General features: G+C 42.7%; 1 protein-coding gene across 1 annotated transcript; it reads left to right on the forward strand.

Annotated features, from left to right (window-relative positions):
• Positions 1-5903: 5903 nt before the first annotated feature.
• On the forward strand, positions 5904-18259 carry LOC311267464 (uncharacterized protein). The gene is made up of 5 exons (XM_084370545.1): positions 5904-6520; positions 8120-8287; positions 11765-11889; positions 12227-15374; positions 17694-18259. The coding sequence occupies exons 1-5, from the start codon at positions 6068-6070 to the stop codon at positions 18243-18245; spliced, it is 4446 nt and encodes a 1481-aa protein (XP_084226671.1). The 5' UTR covers positions 5904-6067; the 3' UTR covers positions 18246-18259.
• The last annotated feature ends 472 nt before the right edge of the window (positions 18260-18731 follow it).

Below are 18731 nucleotides of genomic sequence, written 5' to 3' on the forward strand. Positions count from 1 at the left end.
CTCGAAGCCTGGACATTAAACATTCATTTCTATTATGTGAATACGTCCGTTCAAATATAAAACGGTGCACAAAACACACTTTGTGAAAGAGGACCTCAAATACATGAGTTAGAAACTAGAACCGGAGTGAGGATGTTCTTCAGATTTCAACAGATTTAAATTATGGTCACCGTTTCTTTTGTTGAAGCTGTTTGGGTGTGCCCCAAAATTTTTGTGGGTTTCATTTTTTTGTTTTGTGAATGTTTTGCATCAGCAGTTTGAGCCTGGCTCCAGAACAACTATCCACATAGAACAATGACTTGAAACAATACGGCAACTTCGACTCTTACATAAAGTTGCACTTTGTGACACATTTTGAGCTTTTTTTCTTGCTTTCTTTTCAATAGGAATGCACAATATAAATATATTGAAAATATTATCAACCATTTATCGGTATTGATTAAAGCCGATAAATCGTCTTTGCTCACTACATTAGCCTTTTTTACCCTCAGGTGTGCCTAAACTACAGTTATCTTATCAGTATTGGCGATGAAGAGCATGTGATTATCGATTATCGGTATCGACTGAAAGAAATTCACTTCATGCATTTCTAAAATACATTTTCACGCATAAATAGCCATGTTAATCGCAATTTCATGACACTTGCCTTGATATTTGACACTTTGTGCCACTTTAGCCGTAGTCTGAACTCGCCCGCACTCTGTCCCCATAAAGGACGTGAAGTCACATCACCTAAGCAGGTGATAACACTGATCAGTGAACAGTTTGTGAGAGCGACGCCACAGTTTGTAGTCTACTACTGTGATAATGTGGTAGCTACGGTGACAAAACAGACCAGAATAATAACCTCTCCATTTCCAAACACAGTGCATGAATGCTTTCACAGGCTGACCGAGCACATCTGCCCGGTCATAGCTGAACGAAGGTGAACTCTGACCTGTGAGTCAGCCGTAGAAGTTAATGGAGCGATTACTGGACGGACGGAAGTTTAATGTCTGCACAGGGTTCACGCACTTTTCTCACATTTCATGGACTTGAGATTAAAAAAAATGATTCAATAGTGATAATAAACGTTTAATCAACAACGTAAATAACTCACAATCATGCCCAACGTTCAGCAATACCGTGTGTAATGAATATTAATAGGGTAATAATATTGTAATTAGTGTGTCTCGTCTCAACTCGTGCACCTCCCAGGAGTGATTTCACTGGCATGTTATTGTTGTTGTCAACAAGAGGCATTAGGTCCAAGTGTGTTTGTGAGTGCTCGCCTGAACGGCATTTCACACACACATACTCACGCACACACACATATAATATACAGCAGTCGACTGGTGCTATGTGAGGAATGTGGCGCGGCCTCTCTCACCAGGATGCGGCGCTTGAAATTGAAGCAGGAAGCAGAGTCACATCCTCTAATACACCTCGAATGAATCTCTTCTGTTCTCCTCTCTCTTTTGTCTCCTCTTATTTATTTTTTTTTGAACAAACCACTTCTTTCATTCCTCCCGACAAGAGTCACCTCTGCCTCGCCAATGACAGTTCAGTCAATACTCCACCGGCGGCGGGGAGAAGAAGAAGACAGGATGCTAAAGGTGTACCAGAAATAGCACTGCTGTTTTCTTCCACTCTTCCTTTTTTGAAAAGTGCCGAGTCACTTTGAAGTGCCGCAGATAAAGAGCTGACACAGGCCGGCGCATTTATGGTGACGTATCTGTGTCACACTCTCGAAGTGAGACGACAGAAGAATGCTAAACGTCGCTGAAACGCTGTCACGAAGAAGCTCAGTGAAAAGTGACAGATGAGAGAAATGAAGTGAGATCGAGACGAAACAGGAGGAAGCTGAAGCGGAGTTATGAGATATGAGCCAAACGAGACGAGATAGAGAATAAAGACGTGTAAAAAATGGGAAAGGAAGAAGCACAATACTGATGCAGGATGGAAATAGGTCAAGGAGGCAACTGACTGAATGAGAGTGACAGTCAAAGAGCATGTTACAGGGAAAAGTTATGTGAGCTGTGACATCAGTGGTGTTTATAGGCGTTAGGAGCAAACACAACTAAACAGTTAAACCAGTTTGACTGACTGACTGACTGACTGCCCCTGGCTGTTTGAGCCCTCGCAGTGATGGGAGACATAGCCACAATCTTCCTGCGAATCAGTCGAACGCCCTGTAAATTAGCAGGAAAAATTATCGGATAAACTGGCAATCATTGAGTCAATAAGCAAAAGATGACGCCAAAAGTCGATGAGTCAGAGAGACGCCAGGGAGTGATTCACCCATGTGATCAGCAGTGGCAGAGAGGCCGCTGGAAAAGGTGCCAGGACCCCTGCAGAGCCAATGCTCTGTCACTTTCGCCTCATTCAGACCAAGTCAGGCTTTGTGGAGATTGGTGCAGGTTGTTCTGGTGGTAGGACGAAAACATGGATATGTTAAGACTCAACATTTTTTTTTACGTTGTTTAACTTTGTGTTTCTTTATGTTAAATTCTCTATTTCATGTTGTGACAACGCTGTGCCTATGGTCTGGTTAGGTTTAGGCACAAAAACCACTTGGTTAGGGTTAGAAAAACATCATGTTTTGGCTTAAAATACCTGCTTTGCTCACCACGAACACGGCTACAGATGCCCCGAGGTCTCCTTGAAAAAATATCCCATGGTGTCACAACATGGTCACTTAAAACTTACAAACATCGGAACGCAGTCTTGAACTGTGGTCACTGGCTTGGCAGCGTTCTCGTCTATAACATACCCACCGTCACCTCCACCTCCAGATATGACAGTCAGGCCACAAACATGCAATGTGAGTGTTATAGGACACATTTTGTAGAAATGTCATTATGGTAATAACCCGCACAAACTGCCTACATTTTATCCTGGCGACACAACTGGGACAGTATCATAGTTCGGTCCGTGAACTCTGTGAACTCAAGCAGCACCTGTTTACCGGTTCCTAGCTTGGGAGCAGCAAGTCTTCCAGAGAAGCTTCCTCCATGCGCGACAAGTTTGACAATCTGTCTCCTCCTGACATGTTGTTTCAGGCACAAAGCAACGGACCTCTGAATGTTTGCGCATGTGTTTTTTTTTTTTTTTTTAAGTCTATGGGACAGAATCAATCATTCATATCAGTCATTTCTATCAGACCTTATAATCACACACGAGAAACTTCCTTTATATCCATGGTGTCATTTTATAAATCTATTGCAATCGGCTTAAACAACAAAACTCTGGACCAAGTCTGCCTGATCGTCGGCTAATGTGATTGGCCATCACAGTGATGTTGAGTTGAAAAAGGTGAATGTTTTCCTTTTCGGTTTTCTTTATCCCTGTCAGCCTGAGACATCTGAATAACGACAGGGAGTGAATAATTAACGTTCATGTAGGCATATTGACTGATGAACACCTCACAGTGTGCAGCACGCTCTAATACCTCCCTGCTGCAGAGTAACAGCCATGTCACCTCTTTGTCTCCCGCTGTCTTACAGGGTAATGACATGTAATTACATCACACACAACTGCAAAGATCACAGCTGGCCGCATCATGTGACTGTAATCTGCTGATCACAAATCAAGTACTTTCAAGTTCAGATGAGGTTATTAAACTATGTTTTTTAACCTCGAGGCTTTGTCTATGATTTGGTTGCCGTCCTTGTGAAGACTTGTTTCGCTGTCTTTGATTGTGAAGCATTGCTTAAATTATACCGCTATTATATTCTTCTTGCTATCAAGAACTGGAATTGAGTTGAAGCTCTCCTAAACTGAGACACAGTGAGTGTTTTTTCGGTTTCCTCACGTCAAACTAATGCGAAAGAGTTAAAAGGTCAACTGTGACGGTGGGTGAACATGTAGATAAACACGTAGCTTAGGTTTTTTTTTTTTTTAAATGTGCAGGAAGACAACTGACCTTAAAAGACAACACAGATTCATGCTGTTTCACTTTGGCGGACCCTGCCACCTTTCTAGCTTCAGACAGTGTTCTGGGGACCTTATTTTCCTCTGATAACAGCTTGTTTATATAGTTATGGGAAAAATTTATATTTCTGAGTTCCTATTATTACCTCATTAATATTGTAAATATCAAAATTCTCTAAAAACTACATAGTGCTCCTTTAAACCATTTTTTTTTGTCAGATCACATAAATCCCATCCTGATCTCTCCGTCTTGTTTTTGCCTTTCTATAAAGTAATTATGTGCTTCATTTGGAGCTTTTCAAAACACAGTTCTGCACTCTCCCGTTTTGACAGGAGCATCGAGTAACATGATGGAACAGGTCAAACAGACTTGGCTTTCAGTCTGGGCTGAAAGAGCTGCCATGTAAATGATTTAGAGGGGTTGATCGCCTCATTTCTCCAGTCAAAGTCAAACACATCTGCTTGTCTCTCTCTCACACACACACACGCACGCACACACTCTCTCTCTCTCTCTCTCACACACACACACACACACACACACACAGCTGGAAAGCCCTACAGGCTGTGACTGAGGTGTGCATGTTTCTGTGAGTGGGTGGGTGTTTTGGCTGTCAGGGTCACACCTGAGATAGAAGTCATTATTATGAGATAAAAGTCATTATTATGCAATAAAATGTCAAAATGATGAGATAATATGTCAAAATGATGAGATAAAAGTCATTATTATGCAATAAAATGTCAAAATGATGAGATAAAAGTCATTATTATGGGATAAAAGTCAGTATGCAATAATAATAATAATAATAAAATGTCAAAATAATGACATAAAATGTCAAATGATGAGATAAAAGTCATTACTATGGGATAAAAGTCATTATTAATTATGCAATAAAATGTCAAAATGATGAGAAAAAATGTCAAAATGATGAGATAAAAGTCATTACTATGGGATAAAAGTCATTATTATGCAATAAAATGTCAAAATGATGAGATAAAAGTCATTATTATGGGATAAGTCATTATGCAATAAATGTCGAAATAATGAGATAAAATGTCAAAATGATGAGATAAAAGTCATTACTATGGGATAAAAGTCATTATTACGCAATAAAATGTCAAAATGATGAGATAAAAGTGACAAAATGTCAAAATGATGAGATAAAAGTCATTATTATGGGATAAGTCATTGTGCAATAAAATGTCAAAATAATGAGATAAAATGTCAAAATGATGAGATAAAAGTCATTACTATGGGATAAAAGTCATAATGCAATAATAATTATATCATCATTTTGACATTTTATTGCATAATAATGACTTTTATCCCATAGTAATGACTTTTATCTCATCATTTTGACATTTTATTGCATTTATGCAATAAAATGTCAAAATAATGAGATAAAATGTCAAAATGATGAGATAGAAGTCAAAAATATAAAATAAAAAGTTACAATTATGAAATAAAAGTCATTATCATTTGATAAAACGTTTAAATTTTGAGATAGAAGTTATAGATTTGAGATAAAAGTCATTATTATGGGATCAAAGTCATTATTATGACAAAATGTCAAAATTATTAGCATCAAGGAAACATGACGGAACAGGTGAAACGCACTCGGCTGATGGTTTTCAGTAATGGGAGCTGGCTCGCTAATGATTTAAAGGGTTGGTCTCTGTGATCGCCTCATTTCTCCAGTCAAACACATCTCCTTGTCTCTCTCACACACACACAGCTGGAGAGCTCTACAGGGCACGTGACTGAGGTGTGCATGTTTGTGTGTGTGGGTGGGTGTTTGGCTGTCAGGGTCACACCTGTCGGGCGGTGCCGTCGGCGGGATGTCAGTCAGTCAGTCAGTCACTCACTCAGTCAGTCACTCAGTCACTCAGTCAGTCAGTCAGTCAGTCTCGCCCTCTCTCCGGCCGGTGAGGTCCTTCATTGGGGACCGGGGGTGACAATGGTAGAGTGTTAGTGCGCCATGGCGGCTCAGAGGACTTACGATGCTGACCGAAGTAGGGAATTACATGAAGTAATGTGCAACAAGTGTGCAGTGCTCAGCTTTTTGAAGCAGACAGGAGGAACTAAAAGCAGCTTTCTGAAGTGAGGAGCTGTCCTCTGTCCTCTGCTGAAGTTGTTTCTTGTTGAGTATCTGGAGCCATGGCTCTGTCCCAGATACACTGCCTCGACGATAACCACGTCAACCCGCGGACGAACGAGTCCAAGCCGGACTTCCTGTACTGTGAGGACCAGCGGCTCGCGCTGGAGGCTCTCCTCAAGGATGGTCGCGAGGCGTTCTTCAAGTTCCTGGAGGCTCGCGGCACGCGGGGCTTCCTCTCGGACCCGGAGCTGGAGACTTTCGCCTGCGAGGTGGAGCCCTATGACCCGGGCTCGGAGCTCTTCCCGGAGGACGCGGAGGAGGACGAGCCCCCGCTGTCACTGCACTACTGGCCCGAGCTGTCGGACGTGTCCATCCCGCAGATGGACCTGGGCTGGCCGGACAGCGAGGGTTACCGCGGGGTGACGCGCGCCACCATCTACTCGCAGCCACCGCTGGATGGCCAGGTGCACATCAAGGAGGTGGTCAGGAAGATGATCGCGCAGGCGCAGAAGGTATGTTGGACCACCACTGCTGGACGAAATTAGCTACATGCTACGCTTAGCTAGGTGTGAAAGTAGGGTTCAGGCTTATAAGAGATAAAAGTCATTATTATGAGATTAAAAAAAAAAAAAAATGTCAAAATTGTGTGATGAAAATCAGAATAATGAGATAAAAAGTTAAAATTGTAAGTTAAAAGTCATAAATTTGAAATAAAAGTCATTATTGTTAGATAAAATGTCAAAAACTATGAGATGAAATGTCATTATGGGATAGAAAGTCGAAACTTTGAGAAAAAAAGTCAAAATTCTGAGTCTAAAAATAAAAATTATGAGTTTAAAGTCAAAATTATGATATAAAAGCCAAAATTACGAGCTAAAAAGTTAAAATTCTGAGTCTAAAAGTCAAAATTATGAGATAAAAGTCAAAATTACGAGCTAAAAAGTTAAAATTCTGAGTCTAAAAGTCAAAATTATGAGATAAAAGTCATAAAACCTGTAAAGCCATAAAAGCTACCTCCAATTAAATAGCCTGTACTTGCCTTGAAAATGTGTGTCTGTTTAACTCAGAACTCTTTCAGGCTTCATAATTAGCCTAATGGCCTAAATTTGAGGATTCGTGAACTCCTTCGTTCTCCTTCCTGCTGTACTCATTCAAAAGATCCACTGTAACACAGACACAATATCACCATGAGCAGCCATGGCTCTCAGTCAGTATGAGGTCAGAGTACAGACTGCTAACCAAAAGAGACAATCGAGACTAAAGTGCAAATTGATTAAGCAGCTTTATCAGCGCAGACAAGAGTGCTACACATCACTGTGCCGGCTGTAAACATGGAAGCATGTGTGCTATGTTAGATATTTGCATGTGTATGTGCTGCATGTGTTTCAGAGTGTGCTTCTGTCTGCTCGTGGGGCAGCTCTCAGTGTTGTGTGACAGAAAAAGATAAATGTGTCATTTAACTGGAGAGCCGGAAGAAAAGGAGTAACTCCTCTGAACTGTTGTCTTCAGAGTATTTTTTTTGCACTGGAAATCTTGTGTTTTACTCAAATCTATGGAAGCCCATTTCTGCCAGTTAAAGAAAAAAAAAAAAAATATATATATATATAAATAAGATGTATTTCTATGATTAGTTGTAATTATGAGATAAAAAGGAAAAATTATGAGATAAAAGTCATTATTATGACATAAAAGTGAAAATTACGAGATAAAAGTCATAGATTTGAGATAGAAAGTTAAAATTTTGAGATAAAAAGTTTAAATTATGAGATAAATATTTTGTTGTTTTTACATCATAATTTTGACTTTTCTATCCAATAATTATGACTCTTTGTCTTATAATATTGTCCTTTTCTGGCTTATCATGTGAATGTTTTCTTTCATCAGGCATAGTTGTCATCTCCTAGTTTTCCTTTAACTGGCTGAAATGGGCTTCCATATAAACCAGTTAGAACAACCTGAATATTATTTGTTTTGGCAGAAAAGTTACTGTGTAATGTTTGCAGGTAGCGTCTTCAACTGTCACTGTAGGCAGCATGTGTGTAATTTGCATGCGTGGACAATGCCTGTGACCATTTGTGCAGGAGTTTTAGATTTTGTGTGTTTGTCTCCAGGTTATAGGAGTGGTGATGGATGTCTTCACCGATGTCGATATCTTTAGAGATTTGCTCGACGCTGGTTTCAAGAGGAAGGTGTCTGTCTACATCCTGCTGGAACACATAACACTACCTCATTTCCTGTCCATGTGTCGGAGGGCCAACATGCACGCCGGACACCTCAAGGTGAGCCATTGCCGGCCCACCTGGTGATTTTGTACAGGTCTGATGTTTAGCATCAAAGAGCAAGGCCAGGTTTCTTTTGCACAAGTGATATTTGTAACCTGATGGGTGAAAACATGAACGTTCATTCTCTGGTGAGCATAATTTCACAGCACTCTGGCCTTTAATTGCTGTGTGTAGGCTTCTTCCAAGGTAATGCTTGTTCATGATAACAAGAATAATAAGCTGACAGAAAGTGAAAGTTCATTATCAATATTGTAAGGATAAAATGTTGTAATTACTTCATAGAGAGTAAATGTTTTACTGGTGGAGAGTGAAACCTTTAGATAGCAAGGGGGAATTTCCAGATGTTCAGAAAAGCAGAAATTATCACCTCACAATGAGATTTTAAATAATCTGTAAGTTCCTGTTAGAACACAATAAATGCAAAACATGTTTTGAAAGAAAGACGAGCAACTGTTATACATGGAAAAGTGAAAGCAAATGCCATCTCTCTCTGTCACGCACACAAGCAGCTAAACTGTCTGGCACTGCACCATAGAGGAATCTTTTATCTTGTTTTATCTACCTTCAGACTTTTATACCATACTGGTTACCATGGAAAGTTCTTAGACATCATTTGGTCATGTTTGAACAGGTAAAATTTAAATACAGGGAACGTGTATTGTTTTCTTGAGACATAGATCTTTCAGTTAGGCTGCCAGGCCACTAAACCGTGATTGTTCAGAGTAAACTCAGCCAACACAAATAACTCAGGTGAACAGTAAGTTATTGCCCTTTTAATGGTTAGCAGTACAGTATTTGGTGGGTGGAAGTCAGCCTTGCATGTTGTTCAGGTAGAAATCATTTAGAAAACATACATACAACAGAAGGAGTGTTGGATCATCATTCCCACAAATGCCTCCAATGTACTCAACTAATTATGTTTAAAGCGATGTTCACTGTTGAGGTATTCAATGGTTTAGATCAGTATTTGGCTGGCAGAAGTGAGACATTGATGATGCAGGCAGTGCATGTAGGAGACCTTAAGAGATATTAATAGAAAATAGGGCTGCACAACATAATACAAAACATATTTTCTCACATCTAGAGAAGAAGATTTTGGGCCAGGGCATCTTTGCTGCACTACGATTCTTCATTGCACTACTGATTGGTCACATGTTTTACCTTTACCAAAAAGTTGCAGCTTCTTTGATTTGGATATTGCACTCGGCCGTGTTGCAATTTCGCCCTGAGCACAAGATATTTCCACATAGGGTGTGCACACAAATGCATAGGTGTGTGAACAGACTTACTGGCACACAAACACAGATCATACAGATATACAAGATCAGGCACGTGCACATTCATGTAACAGACGCACCCCAAACCTCTGCCAGTTGTCTGGGAGGAATATGACAGACGTCCAATATCATCTGTATATGGATCATCAGCAAAACAACGGAAAACAGGAATTTTTGAGCAGGAATTTAGTTCGCATTAAGTTATCAACCGACAGCAGCACATGTGTACCACTCATGTTGCAGGATTACATTACTTTGAACCATTACTTTTTCGCATCACACGTTGATGATTCTGCCCAAGAAAGCTGCATAAACATCTTAATGGTCCTGTCCACATTCAATATAATTCTCTGGCTCCAAGAAAATGTGACTACAGCTGTACAAGTGACAGTTATGACCAGGAACAGTAATGAGCAGCTGACGCAAAATCTGTGACGAGTCTGTCGGGCGGCTGAATGAGATGATGGCAGAAAGTCTAGACGACAGGTTGGACAGCTTGAGGACAGCTTGAGTTTATACTGTAACTTGTAAGTGACAAGATGGAGGAGTGGATAGGCAGGACGGGAGGACGGGAGGAGGAGCAAGAGGTGCCAGATTGTTCTTACTCTTCAGTTGTCTGAGGGTGTTTCTGCAAAATTTGCAGCTCTATAGCAGCGACCCTTCACCCTGTCAGAGTGTTTTTTTGGTGGTATCGTCGCTTAAAATTCTTCCTAGGACAGCTCAGCTACTCATCGTCCACAGTTTAGAGCTGACTACTCACAGATAAATCATTTTGACGATTTTATCTAATCAGTGTGCGAAAGGTATGTACCGTTGGACAGAGAAAGTGAAGGGTGGAACCAACAGAAGGAGGGAAAACAGGACTTTCTGCTGTGAGACAAGCCATGCCAGGAATAATCAGCTGCATCATGACAACTGGTTATGCAGTTTTGTTTGGCTGCTTTCACAGTTCAGGACCTGGCCACTCTGACAGATGTAGCTCATGAAGTTGAATCTTTTCAACTCTCCAAATGAAAACAACAACCATGATATTAAAAAATTCAATAGAGATATCTTTTTAATAAGACACATATAATGCAGTTCAGGTATTTTCAAGATTCACTAAATACTGATAAAGGTAAGCACAGCGGTTCTTAAGAAAGAAAAGAAGGACAAAAAAACAAGAAGTGTCGAGGGAGCACTGACAAAGACTTCATACAGAAAGTGCTCAAAGTACCTTTAAGGTGTAATCTCTTATCTGACATGCTGTTTGATGAGTGTTTTATGACTACAACATCATATACTGCACTGCCCATTTATGATCATGAATGCTGGTTATATCTAAACACCGTCACTCATTGACTATGATGCTGCACAGCTATCCAGTCACACCTGAAGGCCTGTCAGAGTGTATTGATGTGGACAAATTGCCAAAATAAAATCATACATGTTAAATTCTCAAACATATGATATGGAGGAGTTCTTTAGTAGACACCTCCTCAACACAATACATAAACATCTTTTAACATCAGAACTCATATTTCTTCACATTCTGTTATTAATTTTGTTAATTTTTGAATGTTTTAAACTAAAACTTACATATTGCACCTTTAACTGTATTACTATGAGATCGTGTTGCCATCAATGCTTTTGAAACATTTCTTAAAAGCACATTTGACTGGACCAAAGGACAAGAAAACAAAGAAAAACAGGTTTTATTTGCATTCAAATGCAGGAACCATCTAAAGTGGAAAGAGAGCTGACCCCTGTGGGACACCAGACTTTAATCTGATAAAGAAGTGTCTTTTTCATTTACATGCAGACAGACATGAGGCAAGAGACGAGAAGGCAAGCAATGATAATGATAATGATGAGAATGGTGTAATCCATGGCATACTCAGATCAAGTAAAGACAAGACAGAGATAAAACCACAATTGGTTATCATTAACATGACGTGGGTTGCGCAAGATTTAATCAAAGAACTTACACTAGAAGTGCTCAGCACTTTGAAAAAATTGAGCTTAAAGGCTTTAAATGGAACATCACTGCTCCCATTATGTTTGTATGGCCACAGGGTTTTTATTAAAAAAGTACTCTAATGTCTAACAAGCACTTGAGGTTTTTGTTTAGACTTGTTTTTAGACTTCTATTCACAGATTACGAAGTAAACTCTGAATGTGGAGTAGGTATAACATCTGTACTCTTTGTTTGTCACAGCACCTCCGTGTCCGCTGCGCAGAAGGTTCAGTGTTCCACACCCGGTTCTCCACTAAGTTTAAAGGGCGAATGGGACACAGATTCATGTTCGTCGATGGAGACAAAGCTGTTTCTGGGACTTACAGGTCAGTGCAATTCATGTGTGTGCGTGTGTTTGTCAGCGAGAGTGTGAGGAAGAGATAATGACTTTAAAGAATCAGATTATCTGCATCTGCTCCACCCATCAGTGTGGCATGGAGAGATATGAATAAAGAATGCACCGTACTAGACAAACAGGTTGTAAATGCATCTGATGTACGAGAGACATGTGAACAGTTGAGTTCCTGATGCGTTTACTCTAGCTCTGTACTTCAGATGAGCTGTGTTTACTTCGCTCACATTTTCCTTGAAGTTATTTTTGTTTTGTAATGCCTCGCTGTTCTCTAAAGTAGCCTGCTTTTGTGTTCACTGTGTGTTCTGTAGTTTCACTTGGATGTCATCGCGGCTGGACAAAAATCTCATCACCGTGGTTACAGGCCAGGCAGTGGATGCCTTCGACAAGCTCTTTCGCACCCTCTACGGGACCTCCACCTTGGTTGACCTCCGGCAGGTCGCCAAGGAGCCTGAACCTGAACCAGAGCCCCTCCCTCAACCAGTCGCAGTGGTCCCTACTTCTGCTGCTGTCGCAAGGAAGCTGTACAACCCCAAATATGCCCTGGCTTTAGGAAACCCCAGCCCGACCTCGTCTGCTGGCGACAACAGCCCCAAAAAGACCCTAAGTCCAGAGAACTCCAGGAGTCCAGATATCTCTGATAACAAGACAGGGAGGCGAAGAAGGAGGAGGGTTAGTAAAGAAGCCATACAGGAGCCTCCAATCCATCCTGGACTCATTGATCTAGAGAAGGCAAGCTTGATATCATATCTGCCCACCTGGCCAGAGCCTGATCCATCCAAGGATGTGATTGGGTTCATTAACATCCGGGATGCCAACAAACCAAATCAGGTCCACCTACAGAGATCTGAGATGTTTGGAATCAGCCAAGCGATCAAGTTTAGCAGTCCATTCAGCAAGCCTGAGGAAACCCTGCCAGAGGTGGCCATGCCCAGACAGATTACTGCCAAGCCAGGGGATAAGAATAAAGTCCAACTAGCACAGGATAAAACCAATGCTCAGCCAACACAACTCAGAGCACAAACTGGTGTCAACAAAACTATAGCAGAGGCATCCGAGAAGAAATCACCTACATCTGGACCAAAGTGGGACACTGCTAAGACTCTTAACAATGAGGGTAAACTGCATTCAAACACACCCACCGATCAAGATGCGGGTCACAACACCACACCTCACCTCAATGCACACACTCCTCCCAAATTCAGCAGCGAAGCATCACCTCCTATCACAGGAACGCCTTCACAAACCACGAACGATCCTGAGCCCGACTCCCTCCCTGGATCGAACGCAAAGATAAAACAAACTCGCGCTGGCGTGTACAGTACAAGCACCACTCCAACCTCAAACCTGCATGACTCAAACACAGTAGAAAAAACACAGACAAAGACACATACAGATTCACACATGCAGCCACAAAACTCAGCTGAAATAACCCCTAACGTCCAGTCTCCCACCGTATCCCCCTCCTCTACCTCTGCCATCATCTCTCAGTCTGTCACTTCCACCTCCCCTTCTGTAAATAACCCCGTCTCCATCACCACAAGCATGACTACCAGTGCAGGTACCCCCTCGTCCTCCATCAGCCCTCCTCCCACCACTCCAACTCTCACCCCTCCCCTCCCTTCTTCCTCTCCAACTCCTCCCGTCCCTAAACCTCGTACCATCCAGCTGCTTATCAAAGACAGCAGCAGTGGCAGTGGCCAGAAGCTGCCGGAATTGAGTGTCATCAGGGCACTTGAGACCGGCACAAGGCCGCAAGCGGTCCGCAATGAGCCCGCTGTCGAGAAGAAAAAAGGGCCTGACACTGTCCCAGAACTGCAGAAGGACAGTGGAAGCAAAGCAGGAGCACAAAAGGATGCAGAGAATGCAGGAAATATTATGGACGCTCGACAGCACAAACAGGGTGGGACTGCACAAGATACAAAGAATAACAAAGCAGTCGGACTACATGATGACAGAGCAGGAATGCAGTCGCTCGCTGGAACCAACCTAGAAACCCAGTCAGACGTTTTGATTAGTGGTGTGCCAAAGGCAGACAGTGTGAATATTCGAGAAATAATTCCAAAAGATGTTGAGCCCGAGACTTTGACATCAATAGACTGCAAATTAACCCCACGGAAAGACTGTGAGGAGGCAGCACAGGCCGGGGCCAAGGACACAGAAAGAGCCCTAAGAGGCTGCGAGTTTGCCGAAGTGCCGAATGAAACAAGTAAGACTGTGACACAAAGCAAAGCATTGCGTGCAAGTGCACCTGAACTTCAGACAATATCATATTGTGGACTGACTCCAGAGAATAAAGGTGTTTTAGACATTTTGGATTCTATAAAAGCGCGCAATCCACAATTATCCAAAGGCAGTGCTGGTGATCGCACACAAACATCTCCTGCAGACACACGTCATGTCGAGCAAGGTGTTCCAAGTTTGCCAAACACTGCGAAACACAGCCCCTCTCAAGAACTCATTACCAAATCACGGGGAAGCACAAACACGCCTGAAAAATCCCTGCGCTTATATCACTCTGTCATATCTGACATGCACATGCCGGACTTGCGTTCGCAGACGCCTGAGCGAGAATCGTCGTTGCTCGCAGCTCTCGCACGCACACCGACTCCAGACGGATTTCTTCCAAGCACGCCCACCCCAGACTCACGAACACACACGCCTGATCCACGCTCATTCACTCCAGACTTTCGAACGCCCACGCCCGACGGGTACGTCACACCAAGACCGGACTCTGCTCTCTCCGTGGCCTCCGAGGAGTATTATGAATGTAGCAGCTCTCCTCTCCAAGAGCCCGTTGTTGACCGAGCGGCTTCCCGCAACCACAGTGCGACGGAGGATCATGTTAGCCTCACGCACGCAAATTCTCCTAGTGCTACGACCATTGCTACTAGTCCTGTATGCATAAATCATAACACTCATGTTGCTACATTAGAATCTACTGACAGAAATAGCTCTAGCAGTGAATCACAGAGTTTGTCTGGGCCTGCTAGTGTCTCCTCTATGTCTTCTTTACTTGAGGAGAGAGTAAAAATGAGGAAGGAGGGAACGACAAATGAAGAAAATGGGAGAGAAGTAGATGCAAAGGGGAGCATGGCAGAGAGGAGGACAGAAGGAGATTCCCAGGTGACACAGAGGAGAGGCAGAGATGAGGCTAAGAGACCAGCAGACCATTTTAAACAAGGCAAAGTCTTGACAGAGACAGTGGAAAAAAACAAGGAAGCAGAACCCCAAGTCCTCAAGAGAAAGAAGGCGCCAAACCAAGTGAATCAAGGACAATCAAGCAATGAGGGAGCAGAGCGTAAGCGATTGTCTGCAGGTGACCTCGCACCGAAGAGGAATTCCTCAGAGGGAAAGACGCCAGACAAAGAGAAGGCAGTGGACAGGGCGGCGTTAGGACCAAGCGGCGTGGCGAGGAAAGGCTCACCAAAGTCAAGCAGAGAGACCGAGGGACAGAAGGTATGAGCCGTGAGGCAGCAGCCCCTCTGCACATTTGTCAGTTTCCACATTTCTGCCTCCATTCTTCGCCTCCTCCCCTCATATCTTTGTCCCTCCTACATGAGATGCGAGTGGAGGAGGCAAAGGAGAAACACAAGGAGAGAGGAGTCGAAGCAACAGGCTCTTAGCAAAATGAGACATCCCATTCGTACGACACATCACATACTGCAAATTGAAACAACAGAAAATATTAGAGCGCAACATCTGTGAAGACGTTTTATCTGGTTGGCAGTGAAATTGTATTATGAAATGAAGTTTTGAAAGAAGGTTTTAACACTCCTGAGTAGCAGAGAATTCTTCTCCATCCAGTGGTCAACCACAATCCAACATACCAAACGATGTCACCAAACGAAAGTTGTTTGAAAAGTGATGGGTTTAAGCTTTCAGGTGCAATATGTAAGAAATCCAGTTGAAAATGAAGTGTGAATGATTGTTCAGATGCCATGACATCTATGCATTGTGTTACAGAGATATTTAAGTTAGCATGTTAGCCAGCTAGCCCCGGCCTCTCCTTGTCCAAAGCTTCCCAGCCGGCACCTTCTTAGTGCACAGAGTTCCCAGTCTGGGACGCTAGCTGCATGGCTAACTGAGCTAACTAGCCAACTACAGCCAGCATGCAATAGTGCAGCATTTCAACATTTTGGGGAAATTGACTTTTTCGCTTTCATGCTGAGACATGGATGAGGACATTGATAACAGTTGCTGACACGCTGTTTTGTTTGAGTAATGTTTCAGTAATGTGCACGTGGCTCCGGTGTAGACGTCGTGCTTCCTGGCTCTTGGTATTGTCTGTTGTCATCAAAAAACAAGTTGCCAAAAACTATAGTCTGATATGTCAATCCATTTATTTTCACATTACTCCAAAAAAGAACATCTCTCAAAATAAATACACCAACTTTATCGTCTCACGGACAAAAACCATAAACCATAGACTACCTTGGTTCCCACAGCGCCACCCTGGTCATCATTAAAATGGCTCCAACACCACTCAGTCTCGGCCTGTGGGTCTGTACACTGGATACGAGCTCGTCTGGGTCTATGAGGCAGACAGGTATGTCTTGGTCAAGACCAGATGCCAGGCAGGTGGAAACTAATTTGGTGGAAGTAATTACTCTGACAAAGAAATCCAGAACATACCTTTGTAAAACATTGATTTTTGCTTCAGTTCTGTACAAATTAAACAAACAACATGTAAATTAGAGAATTCAGGAGGTTCTTGTCGGCAGATTTTGTTACCTTTGGACAGAGCTGGCTGTCCTCCCATGGTTCCAGCCATCTACATGAGTGGTATCATCTTCTCATCTAACTCTCTGGAGGATTTTGAATGAGGGTATTTCTAAAACTATCAAACTTGTGCTTTAATGGCCCTTCCTTCTAATTACTGTTCAATAAAATGAACTATGAAAGTCTGACTCATGTTGTATGAAATTTAAACAGAATTTTATCATTAGTATTTCATTAAGCCAAAAAAAATATCAGTAGTAGGTTGGTAATAAAAAAGAATAAATGAATGATGTGGTGCAAAACTTCAGGTGTTAAAGTCACAAAGTCTCAGTGATGTGTCACACTCATTAGCTCAGATCTGTTGGTGCTCATTCAGCTCCAAAGCTGGCTGCTTGAATATGTTGTCAAATATTTAACAAAGTTAGTGTGTTTGTGTTGAATATGACTTTGTAAATGTAACTTAAAGCTCTGTCCGTCTGTCTATGTTCTTGTGTGTGTGTGTGTGTCTACTTCTGTTGAGTATGCACCAGCAGAGCGTCACTAAGTTGAAACACACGACACTTCATTATTGAACAAGGAGACTGAATGTGAATTAAAGTGACACACTTTTAATGAAGCGCTGCGTGCGTTCACCCCGGCTGCAATATTAATGAATCGGTAAATGATTGATAGTTTCACTTTTATCGGCACGGTTTAATTCGCTCACCGGTGACCTGAGTCTACACTTTTCATCTAAGTATGGTCTGTTGAAGCCGGTGAGGTGTTGTTGGCATGTTTTAACTCAGTTCTGTCATGTAATATTAACTAGAGTGACAATAAAGTGGATCCATCCAATTCACATCCAAGAACCTCTCTTTTCCATTTGCAACAAAGCTTTTATGCCGCTTGGCTCTGCGTCTGTGAGTGTGAGAATGCTTCACTGCATTGTAGATAAGTTGCCGGCACACTAATAGAATATAATATGAGACTTTGGTGTCTGCTGTTTTAAATAAACAATGTGTAGTCAATTGTATCCATACTTCATTATACAATGTCCATTCTCGTCTCATTCCCTAGCGTTTGCATACTCCTCCCAGACCTTCACGAGGGCAGCAGCCAGGTAGCACGGGGTCCTCCCCTTCCCGACCATCCAGACCCGCTCGATCCCTCTCAAGCAACCCAGGGCTGGGGCCTCGTTCCTGGGTAGGCCGTCAGCCGAACCAGGCAGAGAGCCCGTCCAGGCCATCTCCTCCAGCGGTAGCGGGTGCTGTCGGTGCTTGGCGGAAGCAGGCCGAGATCTCCCAAAGCCAGCAGAGCCTCCTCACTCGGCAGTCTCTACCAACGCAGAGCAGGCAGAGAGCTGGAAAGTCTCCGAATCGACACTCTTACCCAAGACCGCCGGCCTCGTTTCTCCACTCGCACTCCCAGGCACTGCTTAATCCTCACTCCTCCCAGAACCAAACGGTCTCACCACAGGTGGAGCACTCCCCGGAAGAGGGAAAGGCTCCGTTTGGCTTCACTTTCAGCAGGCTGTACAGCCTAAAGGGCCTGAAGGACAAGGTGAGCAAGCTGCCAGCACAGCGAGGCAGCACCAGCTCTGCGGTGCAGTCACGTAAGAGCACAAGCTAGTCTGGCAAGTTGAAATAAAAGTTGAAATAACCAGTTTTCACAGCAAAGACTTGGTTCTGGACCACCTTTTCAACACCTTACTGACAGTTTTAGTGGATATCTGAACAGAGGACATGGTTTAAGTAGATTTCTACATGGCAGTTTTTAACCCGAGAGCATGTAATGATGCTTATAAGTGGACCATACAGAGTGTGACTGGATAAGTGTTTTCCTTTTTCTCTTGGCTCCTCATCCCCGGACACGAGTCTTCTTCATATTGCTGAATGTCAAGGTCTTTTCATGTTTAAAAACCCTGCTGCCTGCTTTTTTTCTTCGGGAGGTCACAACCTTGGATGCTATCGATTGTCTGGACATCTGGAGTGGAACAATAGCTGCTGCTTTTAAATTATTACATGGTGTAGTGCCTGGTTTGGAACGGTTTTCTTGTTGATTTTCTCATGAAAATTTGGATTTGAAGTTACAGAAAAAAGACGTAATCAGGTCTTG

The sequence above is a fragment of the Pagrus pagrus genome (assembly GCF_965226575.1).
Source record: "Pagrus pagrus genome assembly, chromosome: 13".
NCBI lineage: Eukaryota > Metazoa > Chordata > Actinopteri > Spariformes > Sparidae > Pagrus > Pagrus pagrus.

What these genes read in the sequence shown, in the direction of transcription:
- LOC311267464 (XM_084370545.1), top strand. Translation starts at nt 6,068, where the DNA reads ATGGCTCTGTCCCAGATACACTGCCTCGACGATAACCACGTCAACCCG. An exon ending in TGCACGCCGGACACCTCAAG is followed by an intron (nt 8,288 to 11,764) that starts GTGAGCCATTGC and finishes TGTTTGTCACAG; the next exon opens with CACCTCCGTGTCCGCTGCGC. An exon ending in GAGAGACCGAGGGACAGAAG is followed by an intron (nt 15,375 to 17,693) that starts GTATGAGCCGTG and finishes CTCATTCCCTAG; the next exon opens with CGTTTGCATACTCCTCCCAG.